The following is a 21,442-nucleotide window of genomic DNA, read 5'->3' as shown; positions in this document are numbered from 1 at the left end:
ACAGCTCTTGGTTTGGCTCTCAGTTACTACCCAAATATGCAGGCCCTACCCTGACACGTTGAGGAGTAAATTAGGTAAATATTGAGCTGATGCTAATCTAATCAGAACCTCTACTCAGCTTTACCCTGTCACCAACAGTTAGAAGCACTCAAATATTAAATAATACTTTTCTGTATGTGCACATGGTTAGGCTTTCTTTACCTTTGCAAAACTTCAGCCTGGTAGCCAGCAGAGGTGGCTGGAGGTGGGGTGGGTGGGGGGAAGTCTCTGTGATGAGCAGCATCCCTCTCCTCCTTTCCTGAGACTGCAGTTAAGAGGGCATTTTGGAATGGGTATTCTGGGCTCATTGCTACCTATAGATCTGCCCCTTAACAGCTGTCATCTGCCTTCGTACTCATTTAATCTGCGTGATAGACTTGGGTGAGAAGCACTGTTTTACAGATGAGGAAACTGAAGTCTGAGATGTGCAGCAATGTGGCTTCAGCACGATAGAGCAGGGACTCGACTCAGTTATACTCCATTGCGTCCCTTCACATTTGACATCCTTGGAACCTTTGCATTGGAAGTCGCCATGCAGTTGTCCTGAGTAGTGTTGGCAAGAGGCCCGATTTATTTCCCCAGTTATGGAGAGGCTGGGGGTGGAGACATGAGCTTAGTGATACCCCAGTGCCTTCTAAGGGTGTCCCATTTGGAGAGAGGTGCCTAGCAGAGGTGCCCCTTTTATTCAGCTTTGTCCATGCAAGTCCTGTGAAGCACAGCCTTGCGCTATGTCTCCGCTTCCGGTGCTGAAGGTGAGGCCTCCTATGGACTCTAAACATTTACCACGCCTTGGGTGACAGTGGGCTTACGAAGGGGGCCTTCCCTCTACAGAGCAGGGAGAATGGATTTCAGGCTTTTCCTTGCTGCCTGCTGCCGCTTCTCACTGTCATCCACCGTCTCTTGCCCAGATCCTTCAAGGGCTTCCCAGTGCACTAGACTAACCGCTGGGTCCTTTGTCATGTCCCAGCATTCCTCATAAAACTCCTCTGTAGGGGAGGTGAGTGGGGAAGAAAATTGGGTTCTGCTGCTGATTTTTTTAATGAAAACAATTTTAGGAGACATGAGTTTCCTTGTTTATATCTGAATCTGGGCAACAAACAAGCTGTGCTTGAATGAAATTCTATTGCTTGAATATATTTCAATCCATTTGAAAAAACACGGTACTAGATAGTCATGGAGTAAATGTTTGCAGAACTTGCAGAATCTGTTTTCGTGAGGCTTTGTAAATATGGGTTGGAATTTTTTTAAAGGAATGATTATTGTGTTTTATGTTTATGAAATGAACATTGGTATCACTTCATATTTGTCGACAATATTTCTTCGTACAGGATCAGTTTAAATTATGGATCTCAAATGTATCAAAAGAGAAGTTTTTGATTTATCTCAACAGTGTTTTTTAGTTTATCTTTAAAAGGCCTCTTACTCTACTGATTAAAGACAAGCAAAACCCTTTCTCCATAATTGCCACATTGATCTCAGCTCCTGCCTTTCTAGCACAATCCAAGCGAAGCTTAATTTGACTTGGGAACAGTGCTTATTAAGAAACAATGTATAATCGTAGGAATATAATCTAGTTAATGCTTTTTTGGAATTTGAAATTGCTGATCCAAAATTGATAAAGCAGTTTTTTTCTTAAATAAATGATGTTCCTTTGTTTCCTCAGAATGCTAGTAAAACATTTCTCTTCCGCCTAATACATTGTGTGTGTGAATGTCCATGTCAGTCTGTGACAGTCATTCCACATGTGCACCCACGTGCAGCCGTCCACAGGGAAAGGGGGTGGATTCCAATCCTAACCCTATCAACTCAGTCAGACTTCTTAAAATCATTAGGTAATGGCTCTGGATGTTGGCAAGCATCCAGATGGCTTGCCTAGCTTTGCTCTCATTTTTTTTTTTTTAACACCACACATTTTAGTCTCAAAAAAAAAGTTGAAAATGCCAGGAAAGGAAAAATTAAATATGAATTAAGAGACAAACCGACTGTACTTGTGTTGCACATTTTTTTTCCCCAGGCAACAGCACCAGATCCACATGACACATCTATTCGTTCACTGACTCGCTTGATTGGTGTTTTTTTGCATGAGGACTCACTGTATGCTGCAAACCAAGGGGGATTCACAACTGAGTGACACGCAGCTCTTCTGCGGGGATATAGGACAGGCGGTCACACTAGGAATCCAGGCAGGACACGGCCAACGCCATAGATTATAAGATGTGATCCTTGCACTGTTTCCCACCCTTACCCCACTCGGCCACTCAGCAGCCTGGGACATAGGTGACCAGTTGTCCTCTGCCTTCTTGAAGCGATGTTTTTACCTGTACCAACACAGCTACTGCCAGCCCGTTAGATATCATGATCACAAATAGACACCCCTTCTTGTGGATTGAGTATTGGGCAGATGTGTCCCCGTGCTAAGGAGAACACAGCCCGTTAGCACCCCTTTACAGCTTGGAGAGTGGAGTTCAGACTAGATTGCCCCCTCACTCGCACCCCGCACCCGCCCCTGCCCACTCCAGCCCAGGCATCCTTGCGCAGACCACAGCCTGCATGAAGAATCAGATTAAAGTGAAAACCAATGGCATTCTTCTCTAGATTCCTTTGGAGTGGGGCTGTGGCCCCCAGGGCACAATTTCCCCCTCAGGCAAATGCTGGAATGCAAAGCGGTGAGTCCTCTGCCCAGCCAGTGAGGCCTGAAGCTCTCTCTCCATTAGTGATTTAGAGGGTCTTAGCATCTCTTCCTGAATTTTTGCTAAGGAAGTTAATAACCATGATTCTTGTCTTAAAAAAAAAGTTTGCTAGACCAAAATTTTACCAGTTATATAACTTTGGCCTTATTTTATGCCCCTTTAAGCCTCCATTGTCTCATCTATAAAATGGGCTGTTAGTCCATCAGTTTGGGATGTGGTTTGAATAGGTATTTTTAGCACAGTAAATGTAGACGGTGTCCTTAATCGTTATCACTTGTGTCAGGTCACTTTCTGGCTTTTTTCCACTCTGATACCGTTTCCTGAGGCCTCCCCCTTTTCCTGTACTACCGCTACTTTTCTCTGGGCTTCCAAAGTCTATGCCTAACCCTATTCTTAAAGATTCATTGTATGTTTTCCTAAGATTTTTAAAGGAAGAGTCAGTTGGTTTTTACAGATATGGAAAGTGAAATCGTTCTAGGTCATCTTAAATGACAACTTGAAGGCTCATGTAACAAGCCAGGGATAAATTCAGATTTTGGTTTGCATTTTAGGCACCTCTGTCCCAGTGCCTTTCTAACTACATTTTTTGTAAGCACCGTGCCCCACGCCCCCTGAGGGAGAGGGGACATGGAAGGGTAAATGTTTTATCTCAGCTTGTAGCAGGTGTCTCTCTATTTGATTTGCAGGCCTTTCAACAAAACAAAAGGCCTTTTCTGTTCTTTTACAATATATCCTCTCTTTAAAGGTACTCAAATGAGGAAAAAAAGCATACATTGGACAAGATTTCAGGTTCTAATGGACAGAACTGGGCCCTTAGTTGCTGAATCACTCTACACAGGGAAAATTAGATGCCAAGACATTCTTTTCTAAATAGTATTTAAAATTTTATGATATTTTCCTTTTGAAATATATATGAGTGGCATTCTCAGCAAATAATATGTTTATAATAGGGACTGAAAAACCTTCAAAAGCCAGTTAAGATCTCTTTTATAAAGTCAGCGGAGAATCTCTGTATGCTTGAGTAACAATATGTAGTACCAAGTTCACTTATGCAGCTGTTCTAAATGTCCCCAACTTGCTGTCCCCAAATACTTACCGTTTGTGTTCAAACATGACATACCTTCTGTGGCATACAAATTGCACAAAAACATATTTAACCTAAATTTAAAAGTTCTATTCTCGAGTCCCTAAGGTTTGTAATAAATATCAATACAGCTAAAACTGAATGACGTTTCCACCATGTGTAAAAAGGCACTGTGCTAAGCCCTTTCATTCATAATGTCATTTACAATGTCCAACAACAGAATGAGGTTGGTGCCACCACTATTATCCCCATTTTATAGATGAAGAAACTAAGGCTTAGTGAGGTTAATAGCTGGCCCGGGGCCTCTTAACTAGTAGCGTGTGGTGCCAGGTGGGAATCTGGGGCCTGTCCTAGGGCTTTGTGCTCAGTAACTCCAAGGCATGGGGCAGCCTCTCTGCTCACCCCACTGCCATCTGCCATGGGGGAGGCATCAGGAAGGTGGGTGTGGAGATTGGCTTTTGATTTCAGATAGAACAGCTGTGTTAAGATAGAACCTTTGGGCCCTGTTTCACCTGGAATGCATGTGTTCAAAATACAGGTGATCAAAGTAGCTCATGAACCCTAGTACGTGTGTCAGGGAAAAAGTCAGTCTGATGAGAGACTCTGTGAGAATAAAGTGCTGAGTGGAGGTGGCATTCTTGGGTGAGTGCTGGCCTTCTGCGTGAGGGTAAGGAGTTTGGAGAGCTCATCATATGGAGAGTGACTTGGGGCATTTCGGGGCACAGTCCTCAAAGTTCTCTTTAGTGTTGAATTTGAAAAATTCTTAGTCTTTAAAAATACCTGCATTGTACTCTTTCTCTTGCGTTTCTCCAGTGGACTGTTAGTCTAGGAAATCCTTGTGGAGTGGAGGGGAAGAGTGCCCAACATGTTTTATGTTAAATAATCATTAATATGGCTTATTCATTCCTATGGCAAACATAATCATAACTCTACTGGGAACGGGGAGGGATTCCGTGGTTTATGAGATGGCTGGCCAAGCCCCACCTATGCAAACATAGCCAGTCAAAATTAAAATACTCATTTAATCCCCTAGTCGAGCTAAATGATAAAATGAAACAAAGCTATCTGAAATCAGGACAGGTGAGAGCAAGATTTCGTGAAGTAAAAAGCCATTGTATGGCAAGAAATCTAATGCTGTTGCCTCTTATCCTTTGGGTGCAAATAAAATAAGCTTTATTAAGCTTCGTGATTCTTAGAAATGAAAGCTTTGAGAAACAGATTCATTGTGGAGCCCACGTTCGGTAAACAAGCGGTTAGTTTGTAGGTCCTCCTGGAAGCTCGCGTTAGGGCTGGGGCGCCACCCCTCCCCCAACCCCCGCCTCCCAAAAGAATGGCATTTCAGGACGGGAGCCGGGCAGGTGCAGCTGCCACTGTGCTGCTGAATATCCTGTTGTTATCTAGCTCTCCTACTGCAGCGAGGCTGACAGATGGGGCTTTTGAAAAACGTCACTGCAGCCAGATCCAGGGGTGCAGCTCTGCTTGTTGCAGCGCGGTGCAGTTGTGTGTGTTTCAGGGACAGACGCGAGGGGACGTGGCAGCCGGTGCACGCCCGGGGCCGCTCGCTGGAAGCCTTTCTGAGACGCGAGGCTGCAGAGAAGCCGGGCTGCTCCTCCTCCCGCTGAGCCGGGGCTGCGGGGCGGCGCAGGTTGAGGCTGTGCGCAGGGGCAGGGCGGCGCTCCCAGCCCATCCTCAGCCTGCGGCCGCCGTGGGAGCAACCGGGGGGGCCGGAGCCGCCTGCGCTGTCGGGGCGGCGGGCCCAGAAGCCCTCCCCCCACCCGGGGGAAAACGACCGCCGTTCAGGTGGGGACCTCCTCGGTCCCGTCCCGGGCTGCAGCAGGCGCTTCTGGGTTCGGCAGCGCAGCATGAAAGCAGCGGCCGCCGCCGCCTCCAGGGCTGCAGGCAGATCAGCCCCCAGCGAATAAGCAGCGAGTCCTGGACCCGGAGGAGGAGGAGCAGCGGCCGAGCATCTCTCTCGCCCGCCGCTCGGTGTCCTTTAAATGAAGACTCCCCGCGGGCGCCGGGGGTAGATCCGCAGAGCCTCGCCCCGCGCCGCCGACCCCGCTCCCATCACTCACCTGTGACCGGCACCGCTCAGCCCGCCCGGTCCCCGCTCCTCCAGCGGCCCTGGTCCGGGCGCCCCTTTGTATGCCGCCGACATGGCCAGCCAGCAGGATTCCGGCTTCTTTGAGATCAGTATCAAATATTTACTGAAATCCTGGAGTAATAGTGAGTAACAGAAAATAATCTTTTTTGTGTGTTTGTTCGCTGGCTGTAGCCTAAGGTTCGAGAAATAAAATCTCAACTGGGTGCATATATGATTGGGGGGCAAGGAAGTTTTCTTTGCTTCCATCTGCTATGGAAATCAAAATGTCAGAGACTGAACTGCTTTTCTTAAGTGCAAAGGCTGCAGTGGAATTACAGCAGATTTCGTTTGATGAATTTTTTTTTTTTCGTTTGATGAAATTTAAAAGTGAGATAGCCCTTCAGACTCGGCAGAGCACAGGCTGGGGGGCATTCCGGGCTGCACTTCCTGCCTCGATGTTTATTTGATCTGTTTAGGCTTAATCTTAATATTTTGTGAAGTGTGCTGTAGTCAGAGGGGTGTGGCAAGGTTTCAGAGGACTTCGTAATTTTTGTTGTAGCATTGTCTAAAGAAAAAAGTACTCAATAGTCCAAAACCTAAGACTCATCTTTTTTTTGAATAAATTTGCTTTTGTACATTTACTTGATCTCTCCCTTGTCTGTGTGGATGATGTTAGGAATGTTGTTTAAAATTTGAATTTTTACAAACCTCGATGTTGGTCATAGTCCAAATAGCATGCTTTTCTGAAATGTAAACAAGTGAGGTTCTGGCCCTAATCGTGTATTAGGATATCAGAATGTTACATAGCTTCTGAAGTTCCATTTCTGACCTACTTAAAGATTTTAGCCATAAGATATGAAAAGACAACCTCTAAGGCATTGTGGACCTGGAATCAAATTAAAATGAGGCCTTCAGGTGATCAGTGACGCCTTGTGTTTTTGGAACAGCTTAAAAACAAAAGTCTTCTCTAGCTCACCAACAGCCTTTATACTTTGGATAAAAGACCAGCAGGTACTACAGACAGAGACTTAATTGTTGGAAATTGAAAAAAATTTCCCAAGAAAGATTCTGTTGTATTACGTGCATGCTAATTAACCTACCTGTGCTCACAGAGCTGGCAATCAGTTATCTCCTACACGAATGACCTGTGGCCAAGATTGTTCGTATGTAAACAAAACCTGGGCCAGGGAACCTGGGCTGTAACTGCTTTGAGAAAAGAGACAAGTACCTTCAGCCTTAAGGTATTCGGGGATAGGTATCTCTACATGATATCCAGAGAAACCATTTTTTCCTTGTCATTTTGCACCACTGTATACACTATGGGGCTTGTCCGAAGCCGTCTTCCTACAAGTGGGAAGCCATTTAGGAGAAATACTGAAGCCCGAACAGCATTCCTTCATTTGCTGTAGTCATAATTCATTTATCCTGGACTCGTTATTTGTGCAGTACTTCACACTCGAGGATGAATCTTCCTTTGTCTATCCACCCTTTGATTAATGAAAAGAATTTGACACACGGGTTCTTTATGGAGCAGGTTTCCAATAACTGGAACTTACTGTGAGTTTGACATAAGTAGGTGGTTTTGAATCATCCTTTTGAGCCCCCCAAGGCCAGGTTATTTTCTTCCATCAATTTTGTCATTGCCTCATTAGACAGAAAATTATGTTATGACAATAGCGAGGTCAGTGGGATTTCTTTTAAAGTCTCTCACCCCTTGTCAGCTTTCAATGACTCTAGACAACGTAGATATTCTCTCCACTCTTCCTGAACCCTCCCCACTCCCCCATACTCACATCAGGAAATGGTCCAAAGGACTGTTCATTTCTACTTTGAGAGTATGTGGGAAACAATTTGGAATTCTTTCCCTTCATTCAGGAAATAGTCATTCAGTACCTACTATGGGCCAGGCTGTGGGGCTCTAAGGGTGAACAAGACACAGTACCTGCCCTCTATCTTAATTTCTTCATTGCCAAAGAGTGAACTTGGCAATTCTTTAGCATTCCTTTTGGGGTCAGAATGTATTTCAGTCCTTTCTTGAAAGAGGAAGAGGAAATACACTTATGCATAGTCCTCTTTGAGCTAACTGCAATACTAACCTGCTTACAACCTAGCATAGCTCTCAGCTTTACATATTTTCAGTAGGAAAGAGAAAGGAGTGTATCTGTGTGGAAGACAAAGTAGAAAATTAGAAGCCTCAGGGGTTTCAGCCTCTTCATTGTGACCTGCCTGAAGGATGCCCTGGGGCGAGCAGCTGATCGCCGGGTATAGGGTTTGAGAAGGGAGGGTGCCTGCCCAGTACCTGAATGGAGAACAAGCCCCTAGTTGTATAGTGGTGCTGATTTATAAAACTACAATTAAAAAGCTGTGAAACAAACTTTGTAACTGTGGCTGATTGCTTTGCAAAGTGGTAGTTAGAGGAAAGGTGATTCCATGAGCATTTCCAGGTGTTTTTTTTTTTTTTTAATGGCCCATTGTGGGGAAAATATAACTTTATAATGTATTTGTCTCCTCTGAAGAATGAACAAGTTGGTTAAATCAGTCCTTGCCTGGTGAGATGTATTAGCTTTTTATTCATGTTTATTTTGACACCCTTTCCTCCGTTGATGGGCCTCTCTGTCAGGCTGCCCTTTCTTTTTCATGGAGTTAGGAATTGAAATGGCCTTGGTGTCCAGAAGTGAAATGTCGTGAGTAGACATCACTGCTGAGGCCATCCTTATCTCCTGGGACCCCTGTCCTGTTTCTCCTTCCCTGACTCCTACCCAGACTTTCCCCGAACGATCCACGGTTCTCACAGCTGCCGCCCCCTAGTTTTACGGCCACCACGGGTCTTTCTCATTTCACCTGGAATACGCCTGTGGGTTCTGAATGGTCCACCTGACTTAGAGAAGCACGGAGCATTTCAAAGACTGCCAGCATTTCAAAGACGATGCCCCCGCTTCCTGTGGCCCCATGAGTCTATAACTGCCATTCAGGACCGTCTTGGAATTCCTCATTCATCCTCTCTCCTGTTTTTCTGTTCCAGCTTTAATGAATCTGCTCCCCTTCCTCTGCATTTTACTGACTTGTTCTCTAGTCCAAGCCTGCACACGTGTCAGCCCCCCAATCTGGCGTACACATGAGTTGCAGGACAGATAGACATGGTTTGGATCTCTAGCTCCTGCACTTGTGTGGCCTTGACAGTTAATTACTCTCTGCCTCAACGTTCTCATCTGTAAAATGGAGGCAAAAATAATGGGTCCTTTGAAGGAGTAAATTAGGTATAAAAAAATCAAGTCTTAGAAAAATATCTGGCCCATTGTAATGCTCAGTGAATGTTAATATATTTCAATGTTCCCCTCTCTTCTAAATCCACATAAAATCAGACTTAGACCATTTTTCCCCTTAGCATTGACACCCTCAGTGGATTAGTCTACGAATACTCAGTATTTGCTGCTCCCCTAGAGAAGGGAACTGTGAGAGTGTATGCCAAAATAAGTTGCTCGCTTTGAGCCATGTTTTTTTCTAGATTTACTTTTTGACTTTACCCTCTATTCCTCCTCAGCTACTAAGAACATTCCTACCTCCCCTGGGTACATACCTTCCAGCAGTGTGGGGGCGCCTTGAGAATATTCTCAGGGGCCGGAAGTCACCTTGTCCTTTCAGGTTTGCTGCGGAAGAAGTTTAGAGTAGATAGTTCCGAGCTCTTTCACAAGAAAGGAGGGCCTGCCTTACACTGGTATATGGAGCTGGGGTGCAGGCACTCCCCCAGTCTGAAGCCTCTGTCTGGCATTCCTTGTGTTTCCATCTACCCCGTGAATGAAGGTACATTCAAAATCCATTCCACATCTTGATCTTGCCAGGGCAGTTTTCATCTTTCTTACAACATTTGGCAGATCTTGCAACCCCAGAGAAGGAAACTTTTGAAGGCCAAGTAACTCTTCCAGGTAGTGAGACTTCCATTGACAAACTGCTCTGGGGGAGCCAGCAGGCTCTTTGCCTGTTTGGAAGTGGCCGGTCTGCACTGTACAATGTCTAAAGGTGCCATAGAAAAACTTGCTTCAATTGGGAGGACTGGATGGGGCATTTTTCAGATTTGTTGTAGTGAGTGGTGGTTGTAAGGACAACATTTCTGTCACACATGGAGATGCTGCTTAGGATAAGGTTAGCTCTGGGGACAAAGAGAAATGGTGCAAATGATGATTGAAAACACCTCTGATTCACTGCAGAGCAGAACTTACTAATCCCTACTTATATCAGCAATGATCCTCAAAGACATTATGAGGAAAGCTTGAGAGAAATCTCAAGGTGTTCATTTTAGCCTCTTTGTAGAGTTGATTTAAAGAAGTCAAAGAGTAGAGAGGTTATTCAAGCTCCTAAATCCAGCAGAGCGGGCCAGCTGGAGGGCAGGCGCACTTACCCAGTCCTCTCAGCAGGGGGAAGCCCCCAGCCCTGTGCAGGCACTTGGAAGGTCCAGCCCCCAGGGTGCCCGCAGCCCATTAAATGCTGGGCGGCCCACGGGCTGTGTCAGGCCCTGGTCACTTCTGCTAGAGTATCTATAGTAGTTTATAGTCCTAATGAGAAATCAAACTCCAAATCAACATCCACGCTGTCTCTGGGTTTAGGACGGAGACAAAGAAGGTTTTCTGGTTTGGTTTGGTTTGATTAAAAATGCATGAACAATAATCCTAGAATAACAATAGCTGCCACACTGACTAAGAGCTGACCCCATGGCACATGTTCTGCTTGGTGATTTATATGTAGGACAACGACATCATTTTTTGTCCAAACTGGGACGCTTTTGAGAGTAAAAGTTAATAATTATGCTGGGACACTAGGCATAAACTGGACCGTCCAGGGCAAAGGAGACGACGGTATGACCACTCTGTTTATCTTTGCCCTTTGCAATAACTCTGCAGCGTTATGTATTATCCGCATTTTATAGATGAAAATAATAAAAATGAGAATTTAGAAAGTGATTTGCTCACAGCCAGGAAGCTAGTAAGTGCCGCAAACTCTTTCCCCAATGCAGTTAATCACATTTTTTTTTGACCACCCATAGGATGATCAAAGGGTCAAGAAGACTTTGGGGAACTTAGTGCTTTAGAAGTATTTCGTTCTTGGCTGATGCCACCGCCAGTTCTTAGTCTTCTCCCTTCCTGTGCACCTCTGAAGCCTCTCTTGTTCTTTCTCTCTCAAGAACCAGGGCTGAAGAGAGCCAGCCGTAGCACAGGCCTGCTTTAAAGACCTAAGTATTGTCAAATCTTCCCCATCGTTATTACAAATACTATATAGGTAGTTCTAGGCTCTCTAGTCATTTGATTAAGCACACACACAGAAAAAGATTGCAATAAAGAGGTACATTTCTTCTGCTAGGAGTGTTTTATGTTGATTTTATCCTCTTTAATAAGTATATGTAATTATTAAATTTAAATGGCTCCAGTAAATAAAAATGTATTAATGGTCTTTGCTTCCTGTAGAAGGGTCATTTGCTTACATTGCTGAGGTTTCTCTGATATCTTGTATTTCTGTTTAGGAGCCAGTAGTGAAGTCCTAATTATCTTTAGCAATGAACACAAAGAGCATATTTCCAGGTATAATGGAAATCTGTCTATGATTCAAGTATCTCATTTTACCTGATACTCCAGTCTCAGCCTCCATAAAACCCTCTCTGAAAGACTAGCAGCATGAAATGATTCGATTTTAACTTTGTTACCTCCTTTTGCATGCTGCTTTGCAAAGTTGCCAGGAAGAACTGAAATAGACCAGCAAACAGCATTAGGCAAGGAGAGATGATCTGCATACTTTTACAATCTGGGAACAGCCCAAGATATTTGAGAAAGTTGCCAATATTTAGGTTTTTCGACTGATAACAGCATACAAATATTCTCTTTATTTAAAAGATATCTGTTTCAAAAAGTTTTAATGCCTATGACTCATTAGTTAATTTGGGGGTACAGTTCAAGGAATTGAATGGGTTGCATATGTCCTGGTCATCTTGTTAGTAACTTCTATATTTTTTGGCGTTACGTGATAACTCAGAATAAGCTGAGCTCAGATATGAATTCAGGCTACTGAGAAATGGCATTTTATGGTGTTAGGGCTGCAGATTGACAGCCTCTTATATAAGCTTTTTGTACAGGTTCTTTACTGGCACTACACCTTAAATTTATTTAGTGCCTTGTAGTTATCTCAACACATTCAAACACATGACTTCATTTGATGAATGACATGCATTGATTATGAGTAAATTAGCTTCTTTTCCTGGTTTGGGATGATAATTCTCCCAGAGTTCAGCTGCTGTGGTATAAGACACCCATATGGCATCATGTAAGTATGTTTGGTGATGTTTCACATCATATTTAAATCAACAAATAATGATCTTGGTCCATGGTCTTGACCTTCAAATGGGACTTGTGTGTGTGTGTGCGTGTGTGTGGAGTATAGCTTGGCATTTATCACTTAGTATACACAGAAGAGAGTTCACGAAAAAACATGTTAAGATTTTTCTGGATTTTTTTATACCTTAACATTTTTCTTAGTTCTCTTTTTTAAATGCTTAAACATTTCTGATTTTCTACAATGTGTTTCCTTCTGCGAATCACCCATTATTTGCACACCACCCCAATGCAGAAGGCGCTTCCTGCAAAGATGATGGCATTTGTGGAAAAGATAGTACACAGCTTTATCTCACTTCCTTCTCACTAATCTGTCTCATTCGATCCAGCCCATTCATCATATGCATTTCAGTATCGTACCTTTATTGAACTGTTGGCTACATGAATATAAGAGAATGTTCTCTCTTTGAGCTGAAAAGCTGTATCTCCCAGGCTTGGGGGAGCAATAGGAATAACCTTGTTCATAAAAACATCATTACTTATTCTTCAATGTTAGGTTCTACTAAAAATACTTAGTATTGTAGCATTGGATTTTCTTGGTTATGGCTCCAAAATGCTGTGCTACGCAACAGTGTCAGAGAAGCCAGGCCAAGATTATTCAGCACATACTTATTGAGCATCAACTGTGCACCAGACACACTGCTCTGAGAGCGTCATAGCTGAGTCAGACCTGGGTCCCACCATCAAGGATCTCAGAGCTTAGATCCTCCCCTGGGTTAGATTCAGAAGTCAGGACTGTTAATACAGAAGCTCCAGGACTTAGAGAATTCTAGGGAGAGGATCTGGTGATATTTCAAGAGACATTATATGTCCTAGTGAATTTTATTTGGGAGGATATGTTTGATAGATTCTGTTGATTTTAACTTTATGAATTTATAACTTACACTGCATCGGAGAACTATTGGAAGCCTGTTGTTTGCAGGTTAAGTCCCATAAGAACATTTTCAAATATTCCTTCTAGCTGAGTGGCTGCAGGGGAGGAGGAAAGTTGAGTTATTTGCACTGGGACATTTGAGTAGGTGTTAGTATTTGGGGCAGCTGGTCCAGATGGGCATTCTTCACATTAGAAAACTGGAGAAGCACTGCCCCGTTTATCAGAATTTTGACCTGGGACTAAGTTAGAGCCAGTTATCATCCTTCACTTCCAGTGGTTCTCTCACTCTTTGGATATTTGGGCGATTAAAGACAAGGGGTGTGTGTGTGTGTGTGTGTGTGTGTGAAGTATATATTTCTATGTTACATTTAATGATCATGCATTTCACCTATATTCTCACAAATACTTTACTTCTTTTTCAAAGAACATAAAAGCACACGTTTAAATATTGGGTCCCCAAAAGTCCAGATGCTAAGCAGTGGAAATTTATATTCTGCCAGCACATCAGACTCTCTAATGAGTCTGATTTTGCTTTAATTCCTTTCTCCTGTTTAGTCATCTGCTGAGCAGCAGATGGAAATTTAAGCCAAAGCCGTAACATTTCAGCTAATACTTTTTATGCTGCTGTAAGAATTTGTTGTCATGTCAATTTACGGGAGTTGAAATCTTTTTCGAGAAGGCATTCAAATCTACATTAAGTGCTTTTATCAACCCTAATTTGATATACAACTCTGACTGCCTCTGCTTTTCTTAATCAGTCGCGAAGTGCAAAGTAGTGTAGCAATGGAAGACAGCTTTGAAATTTCCAGGATTTCTCAGCTAATGCCAGAAGCACAGTATGACAGAAATATGCAATTAAATTAACATTAAAATTTTTTTTCCCAAGCCTAAGAAGAAACACTAGGCTGTCTTCTTTGAGTTAAAACTTAAACAGGTAAATATGTATTTTGGCAGCCGTGAAAAGGATAAGGTAGTAGATTAACTAGGGCAATACTTTGGTGAAATTCCATTTGAATGTTATATTTATGTAGGAGAGATGCAGCAAATCAATAAAATGGTTTATTACCTAAAAGTCAAATCAATAAAATGCTTCCATTGTGCAAATACAATGTTAGGTTCAGTGCCTCCTTCCCTCACTTCCTTATGGGAAGGGAACATACCTGACACTTTCTCTGGCTGTTTGATGTGTGGGAGTTTGAATACCTCCACCGAAAAATGAGGTTTATGTAAACATCATAACGTTGGTCCATTACTTCTCCTACACCATTAAAGCCAGGCTGAAGGAGTGGAGCTGTGCATTAGTGAACCTGACTGAGAAGTGGAGACTGGATCTCTGACTTTCTAATCTTGATCGGTTTCTTGGACTAGCTTTCTTTTAAGTACTCGGAATAAGACAAAGTTGTCACACTCCACAGCCCATTGGGTTCTTCCTACTGTTACTTTTTACAGTAAAGTGGCTGTGTGTCTAGCAGTGAGTTTGAACACTGTTGTCTCCCCTCTGAAGTGCTGGCATTGTTGATCTGGAGATGGCATTTCTGTCTGCAAGTGAGATACGGTGCTTATGGAAATTGCTAGCCTTCTGGAGGTTTTATAACCTATGAGAAGCCAGCCAAAGGATACTCTCCCAGATTTTGGTCGATACCATGTTTCACTTACGCCCTGTTAAAATAAAGAACTTCATAAGGATACAAGATGCTATTTAAAAAATCTGTTGAAATCTCGACTGGTTTATTACACCAATCACCTTTACTTAATGCCTGCAGGCAGGTAGAAAGCTCTGTGAATTTTAAAATTTAAAAAAAAAAAAGCCCTACATGAACAGATTGCCTGTGACTTAGCCAACTATAAGCAGTTAGTTTAAAATGTACAAGTTAAAGCACCAGGTAGAAAACAATTTGTTTTTCTTCAAAAAGAGAAAAAACTCTGCTTTTCAACTTTTTGTATTTCACATTTTTTAAATCACCCGCCCCTAAAAATGAGGCCTTGCAATTGAATGACAACATGGGCTTAACTGTAGTATCACTTGCATTATTTCAACACCCCCAAAATTAATCTTCTACTTTACTAGTGAGAATTGTAGCTTCCTATGGGAATTTAAAGAAAAGCTAACCTGGGTGTCGGACCACACCTGCTGTCTTGTTTCATTTCCCTTATGATATGTTGATGGACAATTTGATGTTCTAGTCTTTTCTTCTAGGTTGAGAGTACAAGACAACCTGTCCTTTCTATTTAACTTGACTGAACACAATTGCAAGAAAATAAGAGACATTTTACCCTTGCCTTCTGAATTTTCATTCCATTTACCAACAAACCCCCAGTCCTTATGGTTAGGGGAAAGTTAATCCCCCTTTATGCCAACTGCAGTATCAGTTTTGAAGGTGTTTGAAAACCGGACCCATTTTCAACTGAAAGAAACTCTTAGTTTTTAACTAACAATTTCAAATGCTTGAACTTAGCAAAGGTCAAAATTATAAATGAGAATGAATATTTCTCTACATTTGAAATATTCAAAAATCTGTAGCTTCTTCCTCTTGTTAATCATTTTCTTAGCCATTTCAGTGCTTATTACCGTTTTTGGGGCAAAGACCTTCAAATTATCTTTTGCAATTTGTCAACTGCTTAAAAAAGAAAAAGTAAATATAAATTAGAAGTGATTGAGTAGGATTTTGAAGATCAGTGACTTTTTCAAAATCCTAAATCCCTCTTGTCACTAATCGCAACACAGTAGCATACTTGTTGTTCACGGGTATAATGGTACAGTTAACTTATAGTACTAATCTTTGCTATCCATAATTTGAAACATGCATTTTAGGATGTTTTTCCTAAAATAATAACTTAGTAATTGCTGAAAAGTAAGGACTTTTAATTAGCTTGTTTTACCCACAGTCTGGATATAGGAGGTTCCAGGTGGGTTTAGAAGTTTGGGGACCCAGACCATCTAGTCCTTAGACCTTTCACTGCGTGATCACAAGATGGCACCTCGGTTCCAAACATTTGTGGTTCACTAACGAGTTGGGAAGGAAGGAAGCCCAGGTTAGGTCTTTCTTCTGGGAAGAAGGAGGAGTTTTTGCCAAAGACCCTAATAGACTTCCTCTTGTGTCCCTCTGATTGGAATTGGGCCCCAGGCCACTCCCTGGCAGAGTTGAATGAAATTTCCATGTTAGGTTAGATGAATCACAGTGGCACTGCAGAGGGTCCACCTTCTGTAAGACAAAAGATTTCTAACTGCTACCTAAATAAAATAGAGATTCTTTTACCAAAGCAGAAGCATAGGCAACCAATAGTAACTGCCGTAAAATGTAAACTGTACATGGTAGGTGACTATTAATAACTTACCACCTGTTGTACAATATTACGTTAAAAACAATAATAGTAGCTCATAGTGTGAGTCCTTATGAAGTGTCACGTACTATATTAAATGCTTTACCTGCATCATTTCCTCTCCTTTTCCCCATGACCCTCTTTTATACATACCATTTATAAGTGACGGAGCCAGGGATCAAACCTAGACTGTAGGATAAACACTAACTATGGCAGCCTCTTATCTTTATCCTCAAGATGAAGATATTTGTTAACAGTAAAGAAAATTGATGAGCCAGAGGTAGGAGCAGAAGTACATTGCATGTATCCCCTAGCAAGTTACCACAGTGGAATTTGTCAAAAGGCAGTGGCAAAGAGATTTGTAAGTACTCAAATAAAAATTCTGTGTCTCCTGATGGACAGTGACTGCAATGGGGTATGAGGGGGGAGGGACTCGATAATATGGGGGAATGTAGTAACCACATTGTTTTTCATGTGAAACCTTCATAAGAGTGTACATCAATAATACCTTAATAAACAAAATTCTGTATCTCTTTGCCTTCAGTTTTAGAGAAATGAGTATTTCCTGAAGGCTTCTTTCTTATGCCCATTCAATAAGAAATTGAGTCTGTTTTTTAATAAGCAATTTATAAGGAAGAATATGACTGGATCAGAAACTTGAGCCCATTAAGATTGTACCCAGTAAATGTAGTAACCACATTTTTTTCATGTGAATCCTTCATAAGAGTGTATATCAATAATACCTTAATAAAAAATATAAATAAATAAAAATAAAAAGATTGTACCCAGTTCTCAGTTGAAATAGAAAAAACACCAAGGAATACCAAAGGAAAAAATACCAAGGAAAAAAAAAACACCAAGAAAAAAATAAAGAAATTAGGTTTCTTTAAATCTGTTGTTAGATTTCAATGAGCAAATACAGCATCTACTCATTTGAATCCCACCTAACAGTGGTAGATGAAATGTCCTTGACTTTGTCATTACCCCAAAATGACAAAATGTGTTCTTCGAATCTTTCCATTTATAGGCAGACTTCATTTCATTGCATTTTGCTTTATTGAGCTTCACAGACACTGCATTTTTTTTTTTTAATAAGTTGAGGGTTTGTGGCAACCCTGCATCGAGCAAGTCTACTGGCCCATGTTTTCAACAGCATTTGCTTACTTTGTGCCTCTGTGTCACATTTTGGTAATGCCTGCGATATTCCAAACTTTTTCACTGTTGTATTTGCTATGGTGGTCAGTGATCTTTGGTGCTGTTGTGTTTGTTTTGGGGCGCCATGAATCATGCCCATGTAGGTGGGGAACTTAATTGATTAGTGTTTCATGTGTCTCAGTGCTCCATCGACCAGCCCTCTCCCCATCCTTCTCCCTTTCCTTGGGCCTCCCTATTCCCTGAGACACAACAATGGCCTCTAAATATTTAAGTAAAAGGAGGTCACATGTCTCTCACTTTAAATCAAAAGCTAGAAGTGGTTACGCTTCGTGTGAAAGGTATGGTGAGAGCTCAGAAAGACGGAAAGCCAGGCCTCTTGCACCAGTTCACCATGTTGTGAGTGCAAAGGAGAAGAAGTTCTTGAAGGAAATCCAAAGTGCTACTCAGTGAACACAGGAATGATACGAAAGCGGAACAGCCTTATTGTTGACATGGAGAAAGTCTTAGTGGCCTAGATAGAAGATCAAACCAGCCATAACATTCTCGAAGCCAAAGCCTAATCCGGAGCAAGACCCTAACTCTTCTCAATTTTATGAAGGCTGAGAGGGGTGAGAAAGCTGCAGAAAAATAGTCTGAAGCTAGCAGTGGTTTAAGGAAAGAAGCCATTTCTATAACAATACAAGGTGGAGCAGCAAGTTACCCCAATCCAGCTAAGGTCATTCATGAAGGGGGCTACACCAAACAACAGATTTGCAGTGTAAACATAAAAGCTTATTTTGGAAGAAGATGCCATCTGAGACTTTCATAGCTAAAGAGAAGTTCAAGCCCACTGTTGCATCCTACTGCTCAGAAAGAAAAAAAATGTCCTTTCAAAAAATTCCTGCTCCTTGGCAATGCACCTGGTCACCCAAGAGCTCTGATGGGGATGTCCAGTGAGATGGATGTTGTTTTCATACCTGCTAACACAACATTCATTCTCTAGCTCAGGGATCAAGGAGTAAGTTTGACTTTCAAGTCTTATTATTGAAGAAATACTTTTCCTAACGCTATAGCTGCCATAGATAGTGATTCCTCTGATGGATCTGGGCGATGTCAGTTAAAAACCGTCTGGTAAGGATTCATGGTTCCAGATGCCATTAAGAACATTTGTGATTCATGGGAAGATGTCAAAATGTCAACAACATGAACAGGAGTTTGGAAGAAGTTGATGCTAATCCTCACGATGACTGTGAGGGGTTCGAGACTTCGGTAGAGGAAGTACCTGCAGATGTGGTGGAAATGGCAAGAGAGTTGGAATCAGAAGTGAAGCCTGAAGATGTGGCTGAATGGCTGCATCTCATGATCAGACTTGCACAGATGAGTTGCTTCTTGCGGATGAGCAAAGAAAGTGGTCCCTTGAGATGGAAACTACTCCTGGTAATGATGCAGTGGATAGTGTTGGAATGACAACACAGGATTTAGACTATGACATAAACTTTGTGAAAACTTTGTGGATAAAGCAGTGGCAGGTTTGAGAGGACTGACTCCCAATTTTGAAAGAAGTTCTGTAGGTTATCAAACAGCATGACATGCCACAGAGAAATCATTTGCGAAAGGAAGAGTCCAATCAGTGCAGCAAATTTCATTATTGTCCCATTTTAAGAAATGGCCACAGCCACCCCAACCTTCAGCACCCACCACCCTGATCAGTGGGTCCACCCTGATCAGCAGACATACACTTCGAGGCAAGACCCTCCAGCAGCAAAAAGGTTACAACTTGCTGAAGGTTCAGAGGATTTTTTAGTTGTAAAGTATTTTTCAGTTACAGTATGTACATTGTCTTTTTAGACATACTGCTATTTATTGTACAGTTAATCAACTACAGTATCATGTAAACATAACTTTTATATGCACTAGGAAACCAAAAAGTTTGACTCACTTTATTGTGACATTTGCTTGATTGAGGTGGTCTGGAACCCAGCCTGCAGTATTTCTGAGGTGTGTCTGTGTGTAGAAATACCAGTATTTACCAATGAGGTGTAGATTTCAGTCTTGTTCAGAAACCTGATAACTCAGATTTAGTTATTAATCTGCAGGGTCTTTATCAATGACTCACTTTACCTCTACTCATAAGCCCCTTTAGCTAGGTCTTGCAATGGTCTAAGACGAAGAGTAGGTAGAATTTATGAAGGACTAGAATGTCGTGCTCAGCACGGTCTCATTTAAATGTCATCAAATCCTATTAATGCAAATACTACTGCATGGATGATAAACCTAAAATCATTGAACAAGTAGGGGGCTTCCCCACGGGGAGCGCATCAGTAAGTTCTGGTGCCCAGATTCAAATCCACCTCTGGCTCCAGAGCCCCTGTCCTGCTGGCGGCCCAGCAGGAGCCACTCCCTGTCCCCTGCCCCTGTGCTCTTTCCCACCAGGACCCTGAGAGAGGCCGGTCCTCGCTTTTCTCAGCCTCCAGTGCAGCCTTGCAACTGTGACTCAGTTGCCTGGAGATCTTCTGATTTTTCTTCCTGAAAATAGGAGAAATGCATCTTTTGCCACTTGGATTGACCTGCCACTTCCCGCCTTTGGACTCTGTGTGTGTGGACAGCAGAAAAGAATTCTCAATCCTAACACCTCAAGTTGACTTTACGCTAAGCATGAGCCAGGTTTCTGCTCTTAGGAGAGGATAGTCTAGTGGAAGAGAGCCATGTAAGTCAATAATTATAATAAAATATGACCAGAAATCAGCCCCATGAAAGATGAACTGTGTATGTGAGTAAGGGTGAGTATTGTTTGTACATAAATATCACTCACTGACCCTGAAGGCCAGATTTTGCCCATTATTTCCCTGTGTTCCTGATGGTCATTATCAAAGCTGCATCTTTTGTTACCAGCCTGGTGGAGCTGTGAGTTTATCTCTCTCCTCCGGGCCCCTTATTGTGCTCAGCTCCTCATCCTAAATGCTGAATTTCACTTCACCATCAGTCCGTCCCAGGCAAGAAAAATTGAAGTCCTTTTCAACAATGCTTTGTTCATTCAAAACATTGCTAAAACTTGTCATGCTTTCCTTCCCAAATCACGTCTCCCACATCTGGATCTCTGCCGCCTCTGCCAGGGCCCACTTCCAGGTCGTCATCACCTCCTATCTGGAGCATTCAGAACTCCCTCCTTGCTGGCCTTTCTGCCGCCAACACGTTCCCAGGACATCAGGCCCCTTGCCCCGGCTGTGAGCATTGATCTTTACCTCCTCTCTGCAGTCGGCAGTAAGAGTGATGTCTCCATACATGACAGGGATGACACGGCAAGTGCTTTTGATGCCAGTGGTCTCGAACACACTAATTAAAATGTCGTTATGGACTGAAAGTGACCCTCTGCATTCACTTTATGGGCCACATGTATCTAAAGCCTTTGTTTCGGTAGGTTTGCGAGTTCTGTGGTCTGCTGAGATGGACCCAGTCCCTGACCCACGGTCTGTAATCAGGGTCATGGGCCAGCGGTGTGGAGGGAGTATTGGTGTAGCACCAGAAACATACTCGCAGGGTAAAAGGAGTAACACATATGACTCATTTTTATGTTGGTGCAATTGAAAGAGTGTGGAATTGATGGGCATGATGCAGAAATTAAAGAGCTTGCCTCAAGTTATATAAAAGGAGGCTGAGGATGACAATCTGGCTACTATACTAAAAGAGCTCAGGCAGAGGATCTAACTACTCGTGAAGTACACACACTCCGTGACGGAGGCCCACTCAACAATTGTCAAGTGTCCCTTATACACAGACCAACAGCCATCGAATGGCCCCAGTGAGCTCATTAAATATCACATTGTTCTGCCAGACAAGGCCCTT

At 42.6% G+C, this 21,442-nt stretch overlaps 1 protein-coding gene across 6 annotated transcripts in view; it reads left to right on the top strand.

The window, feature by feature from the left end:
* FRY (FRY microtubule binding protein) overlaps positions 1 to 21,442 on the top strand; it is a 387,367-nt gene that overhangs the window by 143,102 nt on the left and 222,823 nt on the right. For 2 of the 6 annotated variants that reach the window (XM_036905026.2, XM_057489783.1), the window contains exon 1: positions 5,524 to 6,039. The exons of the other annotated variants lie outside the window; for them this stretch is intronic. In XM_036905026.2, coding sequence (XP_036760921.2) covers positions 5,970 to 6,039 — 70 coding nt within the window. In that variant the 5' untranslated portion in view covers positions 5,524 to 5,969. Of the gene's footprint in view, positions 1 to 5,523; positions 6,040 to 21,442 lie in introns of those variants that run through there. 6 annotated transcript variants of the gene reach the window in all.

This window comes from Manis pentadactyla, chromosome 2 (assembly GCF_030020395.1).
Source record: "Manis pentadactyla isolate mManPen7 chromosome 2, mManPen7.hap1, whole genome shotgun sequence".
Classification (NCBI taxonomy): Eukaryota; Metazoa; Chordata; class Mammalia; order Pholidota; family Manidae; genus Manis; species Manis pentadactyla.
This window is presented reverse-complemented; position numbering and strand designations above follow the sequence as displayed.